Genomic DNA, 16698 nt, shown 5'->3' with positions numbered 1-16698 from the left:
CACCCGGATTGTTATAAGTACAAAGATAAAAATCCAGCATTTGTGATGGTATGGAGGAGTGTTAGTGGCCATAGCATGGATAGCAATAATGCTGAGTGCCAATGGTTGTTTGTCTATATGTGCCCTACCATTGGCTGGCAACCAGTTTAGGGTGTACCCCACCTTTCGCCCAAAATCATCTGAGATCCTAGTAAAGATAAGCGGTTCAGAAAATGGATGGCTGCATGGTACATACAGGTTTTGGAGCAACATATGCTGCCATCCAAGCAATGTCCTTGGGACAATGGGACGTTCCTGCTTATTTCAGCAAGACAATGCAAAGCCACATCCTGCACGTGTTACAACAGCGTGGCTTCGTAGTAAAAGAGTGCGTACTAGACTGGCCTGCCAGCAGTCCAGACCTGTCTTTCATTGAAATTGTGTGGGGCATTTTGATAGTGAAAGATACGACAACAGAGACCCGGACTAGTGGTGTTACGATACAAAAATTCTGACTTCGAATCTATACCTACATAAAGTACCTTGATACTGGTACTGAAACTATACCACGGCAAAAATCTAAAACAGTAAAAGCAGCAAAATAATAGCTGACAAGACAACTTCAAATACTTTTATTAATTCAAAACAAAACTTAAAATTATGTAATACTGGAATTTGCCCATTCTTAGTCAATTAATTAGATAAATCCCTACATTATCATACATATTATACTGTATGAGGAATGTGGGTGTTTGCATGTACAGTTCATAAAATTGTACATCTATACGCAGTAGTATATGTCTGACATACAATCTTAAAAAATATTAGATCACCCTTGTTTCTTCAATTTCTTGTTCATTATATCTGGTACCACTAAGGAATTTTACCTGAACAATACAAATGTTTATTTTTATTTTTAAATATAATTATGGTTATGATCAAGAAAACCAAGGAAAATGGTGAGAGCTAGATTTTACCTCTTATATTAAACTCTTATGAACCATTTTCATTGTCATCATAGTTGTCCAGACAAACGTACTTTTAGTTGCACCTGGAAAGGAAAAAGAAACTGAAAAAACAAGGGGTCTAATATTTTTCCAAGACTTTATTATTTCTATATTTATACATAGTTTAGTCATACTTAATACTGTGCATTTCAAGCTTTTAGAGTGCAGTATTCTTTTAGTTGACAGCATTTGATTTCTCCCATTGTAACAATAAATTGTGCACCCACTCAAGTGCATTGCTGTTATTTATTGCGTACGTAGCTACGACACTCAAATAGTGGACCTTTTTGCTTTGCTTGGATAAGTGGTTTTACTTTAGCATTCAGGTGGATTTTTATTCTTCTCGAACTCCCCGATTTCCGGAGTGGTCTCCAACGACGAGTATAGCATTTGTCCGGGTTGGAGCGCTCCAAGCTGGGCTTCAGTGTGTCGCGCACTCACACTAAGTCGTCTCATGCTATTGATCTGCTGCTGGTAACACAGACTCAGAATCCATGCAGAATTTCCCTAACAGCACAGGAGAATCCAATGCATATAACACTGGCCTTGCTCACATAGCCTTGTGAGCTGCGGCCTCTGAGGTTACGTCATGGTGGCTAAGGATAACTTGCTAAGTTGGCTGCAGGAGGTAGTTGGCAGTTAGAAACCATTTCATTCTCCTAGCTTCCACACAGTCGCGCCCACACAACTTGTTGGAAGACATGCAGTCATTGGCTGACTGTCGGCTTTTTGCATACTCGCCTTTACAACATGAATTGAGCGCTGTTGCAGAATTCTTCTTTTTTTTTTTTTATTAACAGTACTAAAAAAACCTAGGTTTTTTCATCCATCCATGCATTTTCTGAGCCGCTTCTCCTCACTAGGGTCGCGGGCGTGCTGGAGGCTATCCCAGCTATCATCGGGCAGGAGGTGTGGCTTTGCATTGTCTTGCTGAAATAAGCAGGAACGTCCCATTGTCCCAAGGACATTGCTTGGATGGCAGCATATGTTGCTCCAAAACCTGTATGTACCATGCAGCCATCCATTTTCTGAACCGCTTATCTTTACTAGGATCTCAGATGATTTTGGGCGAAAGGTGGGGTACACCCTGAACTGGTTGCCAGCCAATCGCATGGCACATACAAACAAACAACCATTCACACTCACATTCACACCTACGGGCAATTTAGAGTTGTCAATTCATGCATGTTTTTGGAATGTGGGAGGAAACCGGAGTGCCCGGAGAAAACCCACACAGGCACAGGGAGAACATGCAAACTCCACACAGGCGGGGCCGGGGATTGAACCCGGGTCCTCAGAACTGTGAGGCTGACGCTCTAACCAGTCGGTCACCGTGCCGCCACTCGTTTTTTTTTTTTGGGTCAAAATACCTCAGGACGGTACTGGTATCTGAACTTGGTGCAACACTACCTCGGACTGTGAGAGCAACTCAAGTTGTACATCAAGCAAGGTTGGGACAGAATTCCACTGACAAAGCATGAACAATTAGTGTCCTCCGTTCCAAACACTTATTGAGTGTTGTTAAGAGGAAAGGTAATGTAAACACAATGGTAAACATACCCCTGTCCCAGCTTTTTTGGAATGTGTTGCAGGCATCGAATTAAAAAATGAGTGAATATTTGCACAAAAAAAAGTTTAGCGGCTTGAACAAATATCTTTTCTTTGTGGTGTATTCAATTGAATATAGGTTGAAAAGGATTTGCAAATCATTGTATTGTCTTTGTATTTACGTTTCACTCAATTTCCCAACTTGATTGAAATTCGGGTTTGTAGTTCTAAATAGGTGGAAAACAAGTACCATAATTACTCGTGTATAATGCGCACCCATGTATAATATGCACCACCAGTTGACCTCAAAATTTTGGAAAATCCTTCTACCCATGTATAATGCATTTTTACAATGCATGATTTTGCTTCTACCCATTTGATCAAGACGAAGAATTATCTGTATTTTGTTAGTTTTTCTCAAATAATTATTCTGAAACACTTTATTTGAACAATACTTTTATTTACTTGCTCTTATGAAATTCACAGCCCTACTTTTATTTAGTAAATGAGTAACCACAGTTGTGCTCATGTTTGATTACCCAGGCAGAATTTGTAAGATGGGTGCAATTCTTTAAAGAAAAAATTAAGGGCCAGGCGAAACATTTATTTTATTTTAATGAGACTCAAACTGTCAAGCATTTCAGAAAAATATCATCAAACAAAACATAACCATAAAGAAATTAATGATGGTTGTTCAGTCATCAGTCATATTTAAAAAAAAACAAACTATTTCTCAAATTCTGCCAGGGTATGTAAACTTATGAGCACAACTGTACAGACATGCAGTCATACGTACCCGTCATATTGGAAAATGTAGGCTACAGCTTTTTCATAACGTGGCAATGGTATATTAGAATGAAGGTGTACACCTTTCTCGTAACCTGTAGGTGGTAGTGGCATACTGGAATGAAAGTTTACAGCTTTTTCATAACCACCAGATGGCAGCATACATTTATAAAATAGGAACGTTTTTTTCATTTTCTCCTTTATCCATGTATAATGCACAACATTGACTTTTGACATTGCGCATTAAACAAGAAATTACGGTATGTGATTTCCACCAGTGTGGAAAGTAAGTAGAAAAGGCAAATGACAAGGGCCGGGCTAACTTAATTTTAGTATATGCCGCTAAAATATTGACAGTGAGCTGTAGTTTGGACACCTCTGGCTATTTGAAGTGCACCTTGATTGAGAGGAATACAATAACGTACCAAGAGTGACATTAAAACAAATGTGCTTTTGTTTTGTCAGATACTGTAGCTAGTGTATAGTGCTTAAAAATTAATTTCTTAATACTTCTTTAAATGAAGACATTTCAGCACACATTTACCTGGGAGCTGGAATGGACTAGAGGGCCCCGAGCTGGCAGGAGAGTTGGGATAAGTACCACTGCTGGCTGGGGAAGGAGGATACGGAGAGTTGGGAGTGATGGGAAAAGAGCCTCCTCCACCAGTGCTGCTGCCGCCACTGTGTGGCTGCTGGAAAGACTCGGGAAAGGTGGCGTTCAGGGCCATGTGTGGCTCGTTGTGGGTCAGGTTGCGGAACTGTACAAGCAAGCTGTGCTGTGGGTTGAACTCGCTGTGTCGTGGTACCAAGACAGGGGGGAGCACTGGATGGCAGATCGAACAAAGAGAAAGTTTATTGTGATAGACAAGTAAGAGACAACATTTGCAATCATGGAAGATTACACAGCAAACAGTTTAATATGAATGTATTTACATGTAAGAAAGAGAAGTTAAAGCCAAGCCATAAAATTCACATCCTTAACTCACTACTTGTAATATCACCAAATCCTTAATCTTGGACACAGCTTTACTTACAAACTAATTTATATATTATTGTAACTCATTTCTTGGCTGATCGTTAATAAAATGAGAAGGCAAACGTGCCAAATCTTATCTTACTGTATCTACTTGACCACCACCCAAAATTACACATCAAGGCAAATTTGCAGTTAAACACTATATATCTGCAGTATTGATCATTTTGGTAAACATTTTGCAGGGTCTTGCATGCATGAAAAGTCATTTTCAGTTGCTAAGGTTTACATTTTTTAAAGTGCAAAATGTAGTGCTGCTGATTTTACATCTTTTGGAGTCAAAATAAAACGCATGGCTTTTGGCAGTGCATCAGTTATTTTTAATTTAGCCATATCCATATAATACTAATAATCATGGAAATTTTGGTCACTATAATTGTGATATGAATTTTGTATATGGTTTAATCTCCAATTGTTAAGATTTATTTTAATGTTGAAGTATAATGTTAATTTGTTTGCGTCAGCTCTGTGCTAGAACCAGGGTAATAATAGTTCTGGATTTTCCATTGTAATTAGAGTTTTTATTTCATTTTGACTTTTCTTTTTCAAATTCAGTTAGTTTAAATTTAGTTTTTAGAGCAGGTTTGTTAGTTTTTATTTTTCAAAAATGCTTAATTTAGTTGAGTTTTTATTAGTTTTAGGATTTTATTTATTTATTTGTTTTTTTTATTCGGGGTATTTGTCAAGTGTGAGACGGGGGAAAAAAACTGTAAAGTACTGTGTAATAAAAATTAAAAAAAATACCATTAAAAACATTTATTAACTTTCTAACACATGACCAACCATCCGCAAATCAAATACAGGTATTGTATATAAGTCTACAGAATTTGAAGTGCAATAAGTGAAGTGCATAATACTGCTTCTACAGTTACAGTAGATGAGATGCATCATGCCCTGCGATTGGCTGGTGACCAGTTCAGGGTGTACCCTGCGTCTCGCCCAGAGTCGGCTGGGATAGGCTCCAGCACGACTGTGACCCTCGTGAAGATAACCGGTATAGAAAAATGGATGGATGGATAGATGCATCACAACGTACAGTAAAACAATTCATGAGACATGCGTAAGTAGGGCCTTTTTAAAAATAAATAAAATAACGTTCTTATTTGCACGTTTTTCTTCCCTTGCTACTAAATTGCAAACTTAGCCGTGATTTGCATATTTTCTAACTAACTTATCAGCGTAGACCCAACAAAGTTCAATTCATCTAGCAATATAAACCCTGAGTTGAAAACAAAACTACAAAAGAATAAACCTGAATTTCTGAGGATAATGAAACGGTATATATATTTGAATATTGATTATATACTCCATAGTGGGGTTCCTGATTAATGAACGGAACAATGTAATGCGCTACGCACTTAGTCTGAGATGTTCATACATTTCCAAATACATTCTCCCATGCCACACCCTTGTAGAGTCTCAGAGGCACATAATCTAATAAGAGCTCCTCATATTGATTTTCTGTGCAGGGGGAATGGAGGGAGCGGTTCAGCGGGCCAAATTACTTCTAGACTTCTGTGCATTTAAACACCAAAGGGAATGTGAATGTTTACAATTTGTCATGCTGCACACGTGGACACAATACAATAGATGAATCTTTTGTTATGAGTTTCTAGAATTTCTAAATGAAATGGGAACATAAAAATGTGCTTACCAGGACTCTCCACTCGCTTGTAGTGATATGGGTTAATGCACACCTCTTTCTGTTTAGAGCCAAATGGATACTCGCACACTTCCAGGGGCTTGAGCTCATGGTGGGACTGGAGGTCTGGCCAGCGCCACACCCGACAGTATATTACATGCGGCAGACCTTTACGGTGGGAAACCTGTAGCCGGCCGTCCAGAGATCTTGGAATGGTCACACATTTGCTGGGTTGCCCTGGGCAGCTCAGGGCTTTTTCCAGGTCCTCCATCGCCCCTTTCTTCTTCTTCAGCTTTTTCACAAGAGCATCCACTGCCTTTTCCGCCCACTTCTCCTCCTCATCTCCTTGCTTCCAGCCAAGCAGGCGCTTGACCGCTGGACTTGTGAAGGAAAAGAGACTGGACATGGAAGTCATGCTGGAGACAAGGACAGGTCAACGGGTAGAAAGTCTGCAGCGGGATCAAGAGGTTTTCAAGGCCCTTGTTGATTACTTCCAATATGTGTTCGTGAGTGTGTTTTCAATGAGAAACAACGTATTCAGTGGGTGAGATGGGGAAGACAGGAGGTTCTGGCCTTGTCTGACCAAGAACAGGAAGGAGGGGAGGGAGAGGAGTCAGCGAGCAGGACGCAGCTGCTGCTGCTCAGGAAGGGCCCTGCAGCAAGCTGTCCGGAGCAGGGTCACAACCACCGATGGAAGGAGGGAAGGGGTGTGGTCAGTAGGAGAGAAGAGGAGGACTGCTGTCCAACAGACGGCTGAAGCAGCTCTCACCACTTCGTAAACATCCAGCTCTTTTTCACCTGCCACACGCTTTTAATCCATCAGATGTCTGGAAAACACACCGGAAACCATTACCTTATGACTATGGAATATTTCCTCAAATTAATCGTTGATTAATCGTAATTTCTCGTGTATAATACGCTCTCGAGTATGATTCAAAATTGACCCCCCCCCCCCAAATAGCAGGAAAACCCTTCTATGTATAATGTGCACCATCGATTTGCTGCCATCCATATAATCAAAACATGAAGTATTATCTGCATTTCATTAGGTTTTTAAAATAAAATATTTTGTTTGTGCATGCGCTGACATAATGCTGCTTTTTGTTTGTTTTTGGGGTTTTTAAACCCCATGTCGGGACAGTCCACGCTTAATATAAAAAAGCTTACCGCCAATTGTCACCAAAATGTATGTGGACAGCTCTATGTCCCCTTCCCCATGTCAATATATCTGAACAAAATCCCTAATATTTTTTATTCTATGGACGTTATGAGTTTTCCTCCTAGATGCTTATTATGCAGTAAAAGATTGTCGCTTAAGGTCTTAAAACTACGACCAATTGTCACCCAAATTTATGTGGACATCTCTACCTATGCGCACTTCAAACTCTGAAAATATTAGCACGAAAGTCTAAATATTTGGGATTTTATATCAATATGGGCCCGCAAAGTAGGCCATGATTCTCAGCCCCGATGTCGGGTCAGGCCACGCTTAATTTAAAAAAAGCTTAATGTTGCTTAATGTCACAAAACTGCAACTAATCATCACCACAATTTGTGTGGATATCTCCACCTATGCCCACTTCAACCTCTGAAAATACCAGAACAAAAGATCTAATATTTTTCATTTTTCCTCCCCCAAGCACTCACGATCCAGAAAAAAGCTTGACGTTACAAAATTGCAACCAATCATCACCAGAATTTATGTGGACATTGCTGATTATGCTCAGTTCTACCTCTGAAAATATCAGAAAGAAATACCAAACATTTTGGATTTTAAGGACTGTATATCAATATGGGCTCATCAGGAGGCCATGATTCTCAGGTGAGCGGAAAATGTACTGTAATAGACATGCAAACACCAAAGGGATGAAAAAGGTGACAAAAGAAAAAAAAACATTTGGGGGGGGGGGCTGAGGGGGATCCCTGAAGATAATTATTTGTAATTTTAACATAAATTAAGCAATCTGAAAGACTCAGTAGAGTATAATAAGGCAAATAAATAAATAAATTCCTTCACGCAGAAAAACATATTTACACCGCTCAAGTACATGTGATGTACAAATTTTAAGATTAAAATTTAATTTGCCTCATTTCTTTGCTTTTTTTATTTTGGCCTCGAACTTGAGCCAGGCCCATCTCCCTCTGCACCTGATGCCTGCTTCAAGTTGTGCCACATGAATAGCATCCTCCTCTTTAAGCACTCATTCTGGAAAAGAATTGACTAAAATCAGTCTGTTTCAATTCATTTTTCACTATTACCAACTTCAAAGCCTAATCCCAAATGCATCCTCCAGGAAAATATTAAGTACAAAATGTTTCTGTTTTTATTGGCCATTTCTGCATTTGGAGTTAGTTCATTATGTGTTGTGACATAATCCTTAACATCGTTCCGTCGCTAAAAACATTTAACATTAACATCAATAAACTATAATGTCTTTGTGAACAAGTGTGTGAGAAAATAATCGAACAGTTTAAGGACAATGTTCCTCAATGTACAATTGCAAGGAATTTAGGGATTTAATCATCTACGGTCCATATCATCATCAAAAGGTTCAGAGAATCTGGAGAAATCACTGCATGTAAGCGGCAAGGCCAAAAACCAACATTGAATGCCCGTGACCTTCGATCCTTCAGGCGGCACTGCATCAAAAACCAACATCAATGTGTAAAGAATATCACCACATGGCCTCAGGAACAGTTCAGAAAACCAATGTCAGTAAATTCAGTTTGACGCGACATCTGTAAGTGCAACGTGAAACTCTACTATACAAAGCAAAAGCCATTTATCAACAACACCCAGAAACGTCGTGTCCTCCGGGCCAAAGAGGAAAAGAACCATCCGGACTGTTATGGACGCAAAGTTCCAAAGCCAGCATCTGTGACAGTATGGGGCTGTGTTAGTGCCAATGGCATGGGTAACTTACACATCTGTGAAGGCACCATGAATGCTGAAAGGTACTTACAGGTTTTGGAGAAACATATGCTGCCAACCAAGCAACGTCTTTTTCCATGGAGGCCCCTGCTTACTTCAGCAAGACAATGCCAAACCACATTCTGCACGTGTTAAAACAGCGTGGCTTCGTAGTAAGAGAGTGCGGCGACTAGACTGGCCTGCCTGCAGTCCAGACCTGTCTCCCATTGAAAATGTGTGGCGCATTATGAAGCGTAAAATACGACAACGGAGACCCCGGACTGTTGAACAGCTGAAGCTGTACATCAAGCAAGAATGGGAAAGAATTCCACCTACAAAGCTTCAACAACCAGTGTCCTCATTTCCCAAATGTTTATTGAATGTTGTTAAAAGAAAAGGTGATGTAACACAGTGGTACACATGACCCTGTCACAGCTTTTTTGGAAGGTGTTGCAGCCATCAAATTAAGTTAATGATTATTTGCTAAAACAATAAAGTTTCTCAGCAAATACTGCAAAAGAAACCGCCTAATATAGGTATTTTTATGGCAACATTAAACATATTGTAGCATGTTGGGGGACAAGCAGGCAGGGCTGAGTGTTTCTCTTTTGGAGAGCAGCACAGGTTCATAATTTACACTGCCAGCAACGTGGCAAATTGCAAAGCATTTCAGGTTAACAAGTACAGTTCAGGAGACCATCAGCCCAATTTTCTATTAAAATAAAAGGCGATCAGTTCAAACAGCGACACTAACCGTGTGAAATGATGCCTTTCATTTTCATTATCACATATGCTAGGGCTCGAGACTGCGACCAAAGTGACCTTTTTTTCAGCTTGTGCTATTAAAAATTTTATCGTCACATTTGCACATAGCACCGTTGCATACATGCGCACCACGTGCAAAGGTTTAAATAACTATGAAGCTAACAAATATGTCTAAACCCTGTTTATAGCATAGACACATGAAGACAAATTTTAAAAGCTCAGACTCAGATTGTGTAGAAAACAAACTATCAAAAATAAAGTGCTATAATTACAATAATAATGATTTATCCATGTTGTTTGGGACTATTGAGTTTAAATAGGTAAATTGATTTGTTTTTCTAGTAAAATAATTTGCACAATAGTGGGAATAATCTTTAACAATACTTTTATATGGTGGTGGTACACCTATGCAAGCACTTAAATGGATGTCAATCATATGTTTGTGGTAATGCTCAAAATTAAGTGGTTTTCCTAGGTGAAGACTGTTAGGAGCCCTCACAATAAGAACTGGCCCCTCTGAGCAGAACAAATGATCAAATAAAAGCCTGTGTTTTTTTTGTTTTTTTTAAATGTAATTGACCTGTTTTGTCTGCTACTGCTTGTTGCAGACAAACGTCTCGTTCACAGTGACATATTTTGCAACTATATCCTGAGTCACTATCAATCAAAGTTGGTCACACCAGTGCTACTAATGCAAAAGTTAGCGTTAGAGCTGGGCATCGTTTGAATTTGAGCGATTCCGGTTTCCATATTTCGATTCCGGTTCCAAACGCTTCTTGATTCTGATCCTTTTAGGGGGCTGGGTCAAAAAAGGTTTGCATGGTTTAAATAATGGGTGTCCAAATTATGAACATCCATTTTCTTAGCAGCCCGCAGCATAAACTAAAATGAACATTTGACTCGGGGTTCTTTATAACCAGTATCAATATCAAACCTATGAACTAAAAGGTAATGTGTGTGGAACTAACCCAATTGACTTAATATTTATTAATTAATGTTTCATCCATCCATCCATTTTATGAGCCGCTTCGCCTCACTAGGGTCGCGGGCGTGCTGGAGCCTATACCAGCAATCGGGCAGGAGGCGGGGTACACCCTGAACCGGTTGCCAGCCAATCGCAGGGCACATACAAACAAACAACCATTCGCACTCACATTCACACCTACGGGCAATTTAGAGTTGTCAATTAACCTACCATGCATGTCTTTGGGATGTGGGAGGAAACCGGAGTGCCCGGAGAAAACCCACACAGGCACGGGGAGAACATGGAAACTCCACACAGGCGGGGCCAGGATTTGAACCCCGGTCCTCAGAACTGTTGTTATTTGGGACCATTTTATCACATCTAATGGTTTATATGTGCAAGTTTTAACTTTACTTCCTGTTTTAGCTTGTAGCTTTTTATTTTGAAGGGTACACGCCGGAACTCAGCATTTTGGCACAAAAAGTAACTTCACACGGCGCAGGTGAATTTTTTGTTTTTTAATAGATGGAACCAAATGCTATAAAACATTGATTCCTGAGGACCAAGGTTAGTGTTTGTGATACTGTGAGACAACATTTATGTGAATTTTGTCACAATTCATTGTGATATAAAGTTAAGACCGTGAAGTTTTGGCTCAATGTTTAGCTTTTTTTAAGCGGAGGTGAGTGGTCATTAATTTTAACAAAGTTAAGATACACTTTTGTTCGCCGCCGCCGTTGGTCACAAGCATGTCTTCGTGTGCGTTCTTCTTTGTTGGTTATTGTCGCTTCTTCATTGGTTTTCGCCACTTCTTTGGGGTCGGCGGAGTAGGAATCGAAACTGGGAACAGAAAGTTTTAAATTTGAGCGATTCCGGGACAACCGGAACATTAGTCCTGGTTCCAATCCGTTCTCTATTCTCGATGCCCAACCCTAATACATTGTGTGTAAATTTTATAATCACCAACAGCCTTGTCAAAAAAAAAAAAAAAGACAATTGTCTGGCAGATTGCATTTGCAGACCTTAAAATCAAATGAGAACATGTTGAATGGATATATTAAAAGTAGCACGCAAAGCCTTCACTGCCTCTGAAACACGCATCACAAGTGATCCATTCATTTAAAAGAAAAGAAGTGAGGCCTGAATTTTATTTTTTTTTACTCATTTGAGGAGTTTTTCCTAATCATTAACTTATGCCAATGAAGGCAACATATAACAATAACATAAAAAAATAAGTCATTTATATAAATAGCTAACAACTCCAGAATCATGTTGTAAAATCCTTGATGAAAAATGCACCGCCAAAGTTGCGCCAAAATCCAGAGGGCGAATCGCTCCAACGCATTCTGAAAGGTTAATTACCCAGATCCGGGACATCGTTAGATATCGCCCTAGAAAATGTTATTTAACAGCTGTAAACACCTGTAGCGTTAATAAAGGATGTATAGGAGAGATAGAGTCTGTAGAGAACTCATTCACTTCTTTATCATTTCCTGTGGGAAAATGAGTTATGAAATTACAACAATTTGGAAGACTCGGAGCAAACAATCTAATGTGTAGCCTTCAGCTGCTATCTGGGGGCGTGTGAAAGCAGTCCAGCGAGAAAAGGATGTCACCATCAAAAGCTGTTTCCTGCCTCAATCCCTCCCTTACAGCTGTCCAGCGCTTACTTCCATGGTTCATTGTTACTCACTCAGACACACACGCACGTGAAAGCTCCAAAGGGGGCATGTAGGCATACACACGACATTACTGGTCCATTAAGTTGATATTTCCAGATATTCACTAAACTGTTCTAACATTCAGTTAGTTATACTCATGTCAAGCCCATTGGTGACTCATACCTGATTCATTCATTATAAGTGAGCTACAACATTACACATTTCAACATGGGTACATTTTTTTTGCCCTTTGAAACATCCTGTATGAGGATAATTGATACGACCGCTCTTAACACAAGTACAGGCAGTGATTTGCATCTTGATGACCAACCTTCTTGATCAGTCATTCTTGAAGTGTTGTCAGAGTACCACTAGTGGTACGCATATTATCTCTAGTAGTATGTGAAATAATCACTCCCTAAGTACAGTCAGTTGTATTGAACATTTTAGTACTATACATTTGAATTTAATCTTTTTTTTTTATCTGTCATGTATTTAAACACAGTATTGATGTTCAAACTGTGCAAAATACTAACAGTGGCTTACATTGATATTAAATGCACTTTCTAAAGTCACTACCAGCCTTCCCAGTTAACATGGATATTTGACTTCAAAAGCCGTCGATGGCAGTGAATGAGTTTAAAGGACTAAATCCTAAATAGAATCTTGTTTTTAAATAAACACTTGGGCCTACTACACTACTGTATCTTAATGTTTGTCACGATTGCGGTACTTTAAGGGCTAAAAATCTTTTGAGGTGATACTTGGTGTCAAAAGTCCGAACCAGTGTTCTTCACCATCTCTGGATGCCTCTTTGTGTTTGAACCATCAAAGAGTACGGCTGAAAACTCAGCTTTACACGATCAGGATTTTTGGGACCGATCACAGAGTTTAAAAAAAACGATAACTGACCACCGATCCGATCAGAAGATGGAGCAATCTGTCTGTTGTACTAGAGCGGCTCCAACTACCAGAGACAAATTCCTTGTGTGTTTTGGACATACTTGGCAAATAAAGATGATTCTGATTTAAATGACTTGTCCATTTACTGTATATACTTGCATACTTAATTGCTCAAAAAAAATTATATTTACAGTAAATAATGTATCTTTGTTCCTATATTTATGTCAGTGAGGCGTAGTGACAGAACAAATGAATGGTCTTCTATTAGATGTCAGGAAGTAAATACAGTAATTAATGTATCCACTTTTTGTGACATTTTGTTTGTTGGTGTGCCGTGAGATTTTTCATTTGTAAAATATGTTCCTTGGCTCCATAAAGGTTGGAAATCACTGCTCTAGTCAGATCGTGTATTCTAATCAGTCAGGTCAAACCTACATTACAAAGTGACATAAATAATGGGTGCTAACTTACTGTAATTAAATTATTGTAATTAAATTACTTCACCCACATCAAAACTCCCCCCATTTTGTCCTTATAATACAGTCGGCGCGATACACTTGTTTTCGTCGCCACGGTAACAAGGGTATCCGGTCGCATTTGAGTTGACAAGATAAAGCCCAATGATCGTAAAAACGGGATCCGGTGGTATCGGAATACAACATTTTATTGCAGTAGTCTGACATAGTGCAATCGTGAAAGAGCAAATTTGTCTTGTCGTCTGATGGCCTTACATGTTGTCTGTCCCACACCGCCAACATGTTTTTTTTTTTTTTTTTTTAAATAACTATTGGCCGTCAGATAGTTACAGTACTAAGTAAAAAGACATGCGACAAGGCTAAAAATAAACTAGCTTTTGGATTCAAATATATCGTGCACGATAGTGACGCGGAGTCAATGTCTTTTGCGGAGCCGATCAATGTCGTCATTGATCGGATCGGCGAATTACGACATAAAATGCTAATTATCGGCCGATACCAATCAGGCCGATAAAATCGGTGTAAAGTCTACTGAAAACTACAAATTTACATTCCCTAGTTTGAGGTCGATTAGAGACCAGCAATATGAGAATTTTCTTTAAAATAATGAGCTCACACACGATAGTTACTCAGGTTCATTACAGTATGCATGTAAAAGTCAACTCCATGCGTAACTTGCGGATTTCTAGACACATGTGAAAACGAATTAATTATGAAATGATGGCGCACAGGCGAGAAGACTAGAGACTTCCGTATTTTCTAGTTTGGTGCTACTAGGGCAGTTTTCAGAGGCAATAATATGAAAGAACGATTCGGTGACTGGTGGTGAGCACCCCCACCCAGAGGAAGAGCGAATGGATCCAGAGAAACGCAGCTCGCCTCACACAAATCCCGAAACAGCTGTTAACGGATCTTCACAAAAGTTACAGTAACGTTAAAAAAAACAACAACATAAAAAGTCATCGGTGTATGCATTTTCCCCAGAAGAGATAACCAACGATGACATAGTGCCAGAAGGCTATTTTGCTAACGTACCTCTGCTAACATCACTAAACTCCCCAAGAAATTGGTTCAAACGTACAACTCAAAACTCGTCACGCCGCAGTCTTCTTTTACAACCGTTCCGCGCTTTTAGTAAACGGCAGCAGAGCACAACCGCATACCCGAGCGAGGTCCATCTATTCCCGCATTCTGCCAACTTTTTCAACTCCATGAGTGGAGTTGAGCTACGCTAACTGCTAGCCTGCCGTGCAACTCAACGCGACGCTCCTTTATCATCACCATACCCTCTTGCAAAATGGAGTCACGAACCTTTAAACAAGCAGGGCTTTTCGACAAGTGTGTAGAGCCGTCCACGTATTACGTCCAAACTTTAGAAAGTCTACTTTTCAGCAGTTGTCCGCCGCCTTTGCCGTCAGTCTCCCCATGCCCTCCACATCCTGAAGACAAGTTGCATGAAGGAGACAAGAGGCGGGGTACATATCGCTCCGCCGTCCTGGCGAACTAGTCCCTGCATTGACACTGCGGCTGCTGAACGAGACCGTCGGAATCAATCGGTGCCACATAATGACGCAACTGTTCGAAGATTTGAATGGTTTAAAGTGTACGTATTTAGTTTTCGCTTATAATGTGTCAGTTCCTAACATTCACGCGCAAATATTACCGTGTATGATAACATAGGGTAAATTGCTTACTAGTTTTAACCACTATGTCACGTTTGTGTAGTATAGTGGAATAGGATAAAGTCTATCAATATCGACGGAAGAAGTCGTTTGGAAGCATCTCCGAGGTTTCCGTGTGAGGTCTGAATTCTTCCGCGGGTTGTGCTTCGGCTCCGGGACGCCTCATAAATTGCTGGCTCCACTCTGTCTGGGGATCTGCGGTTTGTTGTATATTGTTGTCCTTTGTTCCGAGCGCCACTGGCGACCGTGCTGTTAATTGCATTTGAATTCATCTGGCCGGTGGCGAGTCTCCCACACGCACGTCGGCGAGCAAAGCGCTCGTGTCGGAGTTTGAAAGTTTGGATTCTCCTGAAATGGTTCACAAGTTATATGGACGCTGCAGTGGCCATCATCGGACAGTGGGGGGCAACGTAGATAATAGCGGGATGCTTCAATGCGCTACTTAGTATATATATGCATTCGTTTTGTTTTAACCCTCCCAAAAGGTTCAGAAAGGTCCAGTGGCTGAAGAATCAATTGGGCAACTGTACTTTGTTGTGTTTTATTTTGTGTCTGTATATCTTCTTTTTTTTGGGGGGGGGGGAGGGGGGAAATGTAACATTAAACCAAAGCTAAGCAACGTCCAATGGTTGTTTATTTCTATGTGCCCTGCGATTGGCTGGTGACCAGTTCGGGGCGCCCAGAGTCAGCCGGGATAGCCTCCAGCACACCCACGACCCTTGTGAGGATGAGCAGTGTGGAAAATGAATGAATGAATAATGACGGACGGATGAAATGTGTATATATGCAGATTGTCAGAAACGGTTGTATTATCGTGTATATCTTGCTATCGTGCAATTAATTACAAGATGTGGGCGTAAACCTGAAAAAGGTGGGCTTTTATGACTGGACAATTTCACAATGTTTTTGAGATGCTATGATGCGAACAGTGTGATTTGATTTGTAAATTGTTATTTTCCATTTGTGCTAGAATAACTGGCAAGAGCTTCGTCTGTTCATTATCTGTTCTGTATTTCTATTTTGTTTATCGTATGTTTCCTGGCCCTAAAGCTATCTTTTGTTAACTTATTTTCAGTAGCCTGCTCAGTGGGATCGTTTCAGTATGACAGGCACCTTATTATTTATTCCATAGGTTTATCCATCCATCCATCCATTTTCTTCACCACTTCTCCTTACAAGGGTCGCGGGCGTGCTGGAGCCTATCCCAGCTTTCGCCGGGCGAGAGGCGGGGTACACCCTGAACTGGTTGCCAGCCAATCGCAGAGCACATACAAACAACCATTCGCACTCACATTCACACCTACAGGCAATTTAGAGTTGTCAATTAACCTAGCATGCATG

At 40.2% G+C, this 16698-nt stretch overlaps 1 protein-coding gene across 2 annotated transcripts in view; it reads right to left on the bottom strand.

Moving 5' to 3' along the window:
- smad5 (SMAD family member 5) overlaps positions 1-15193 on the bottom strand; it is a 30040-nt gene extending 14847 nt beyond the window's left edge. Inside the window, exons 1-3 of one of the 2 annotated variants that reach the window (XM_061788576.1) lie at positions 14987-15193; positions 6008-6822; positions 3865-4143 (exon numbers count right to left, since the gene is read on the bottom strand). In XM_061788576.1, the coding sequence (XP_061644560.1) occupies positions 3865-4143; positions 6008-6410 (682 nt within the window). In that variant the 5' untranslated portion in view covers positions 6411-6822; positions 14987-15193. The remainder of the gene's footprint in view (positions 1-3864; positions 4144-6007; positions 6823-14986) is intronic. The other variant, XM_061788575.1, reaches the window with a different exon arrangement.
- Between the last annotated feature and the right edge of the window lie 1505 nt (positions 15194-16698).

The sequence above is a fragment of the Phyllopteryx taeniolatus genome, chromosome 10 (assembly GCF_024500385.1).
Source record: "Phyllopteryx taeniolatus isolate TA_2022b chromosome 10, UOR_Ptae_1.2, whole genome shotgun sequence".
In the NCBI taxonomy this organism is placed as follows: Eukaryota; Metazoa; Chordata; class Actinopteri; order Syngnathiformes; family Syngnathidae; genus Phyllopteryx; species Phyllopteryx taeniolatus.
This window is presented reverse-complemented; position numbering and strand designations above follow the sequence as displayed.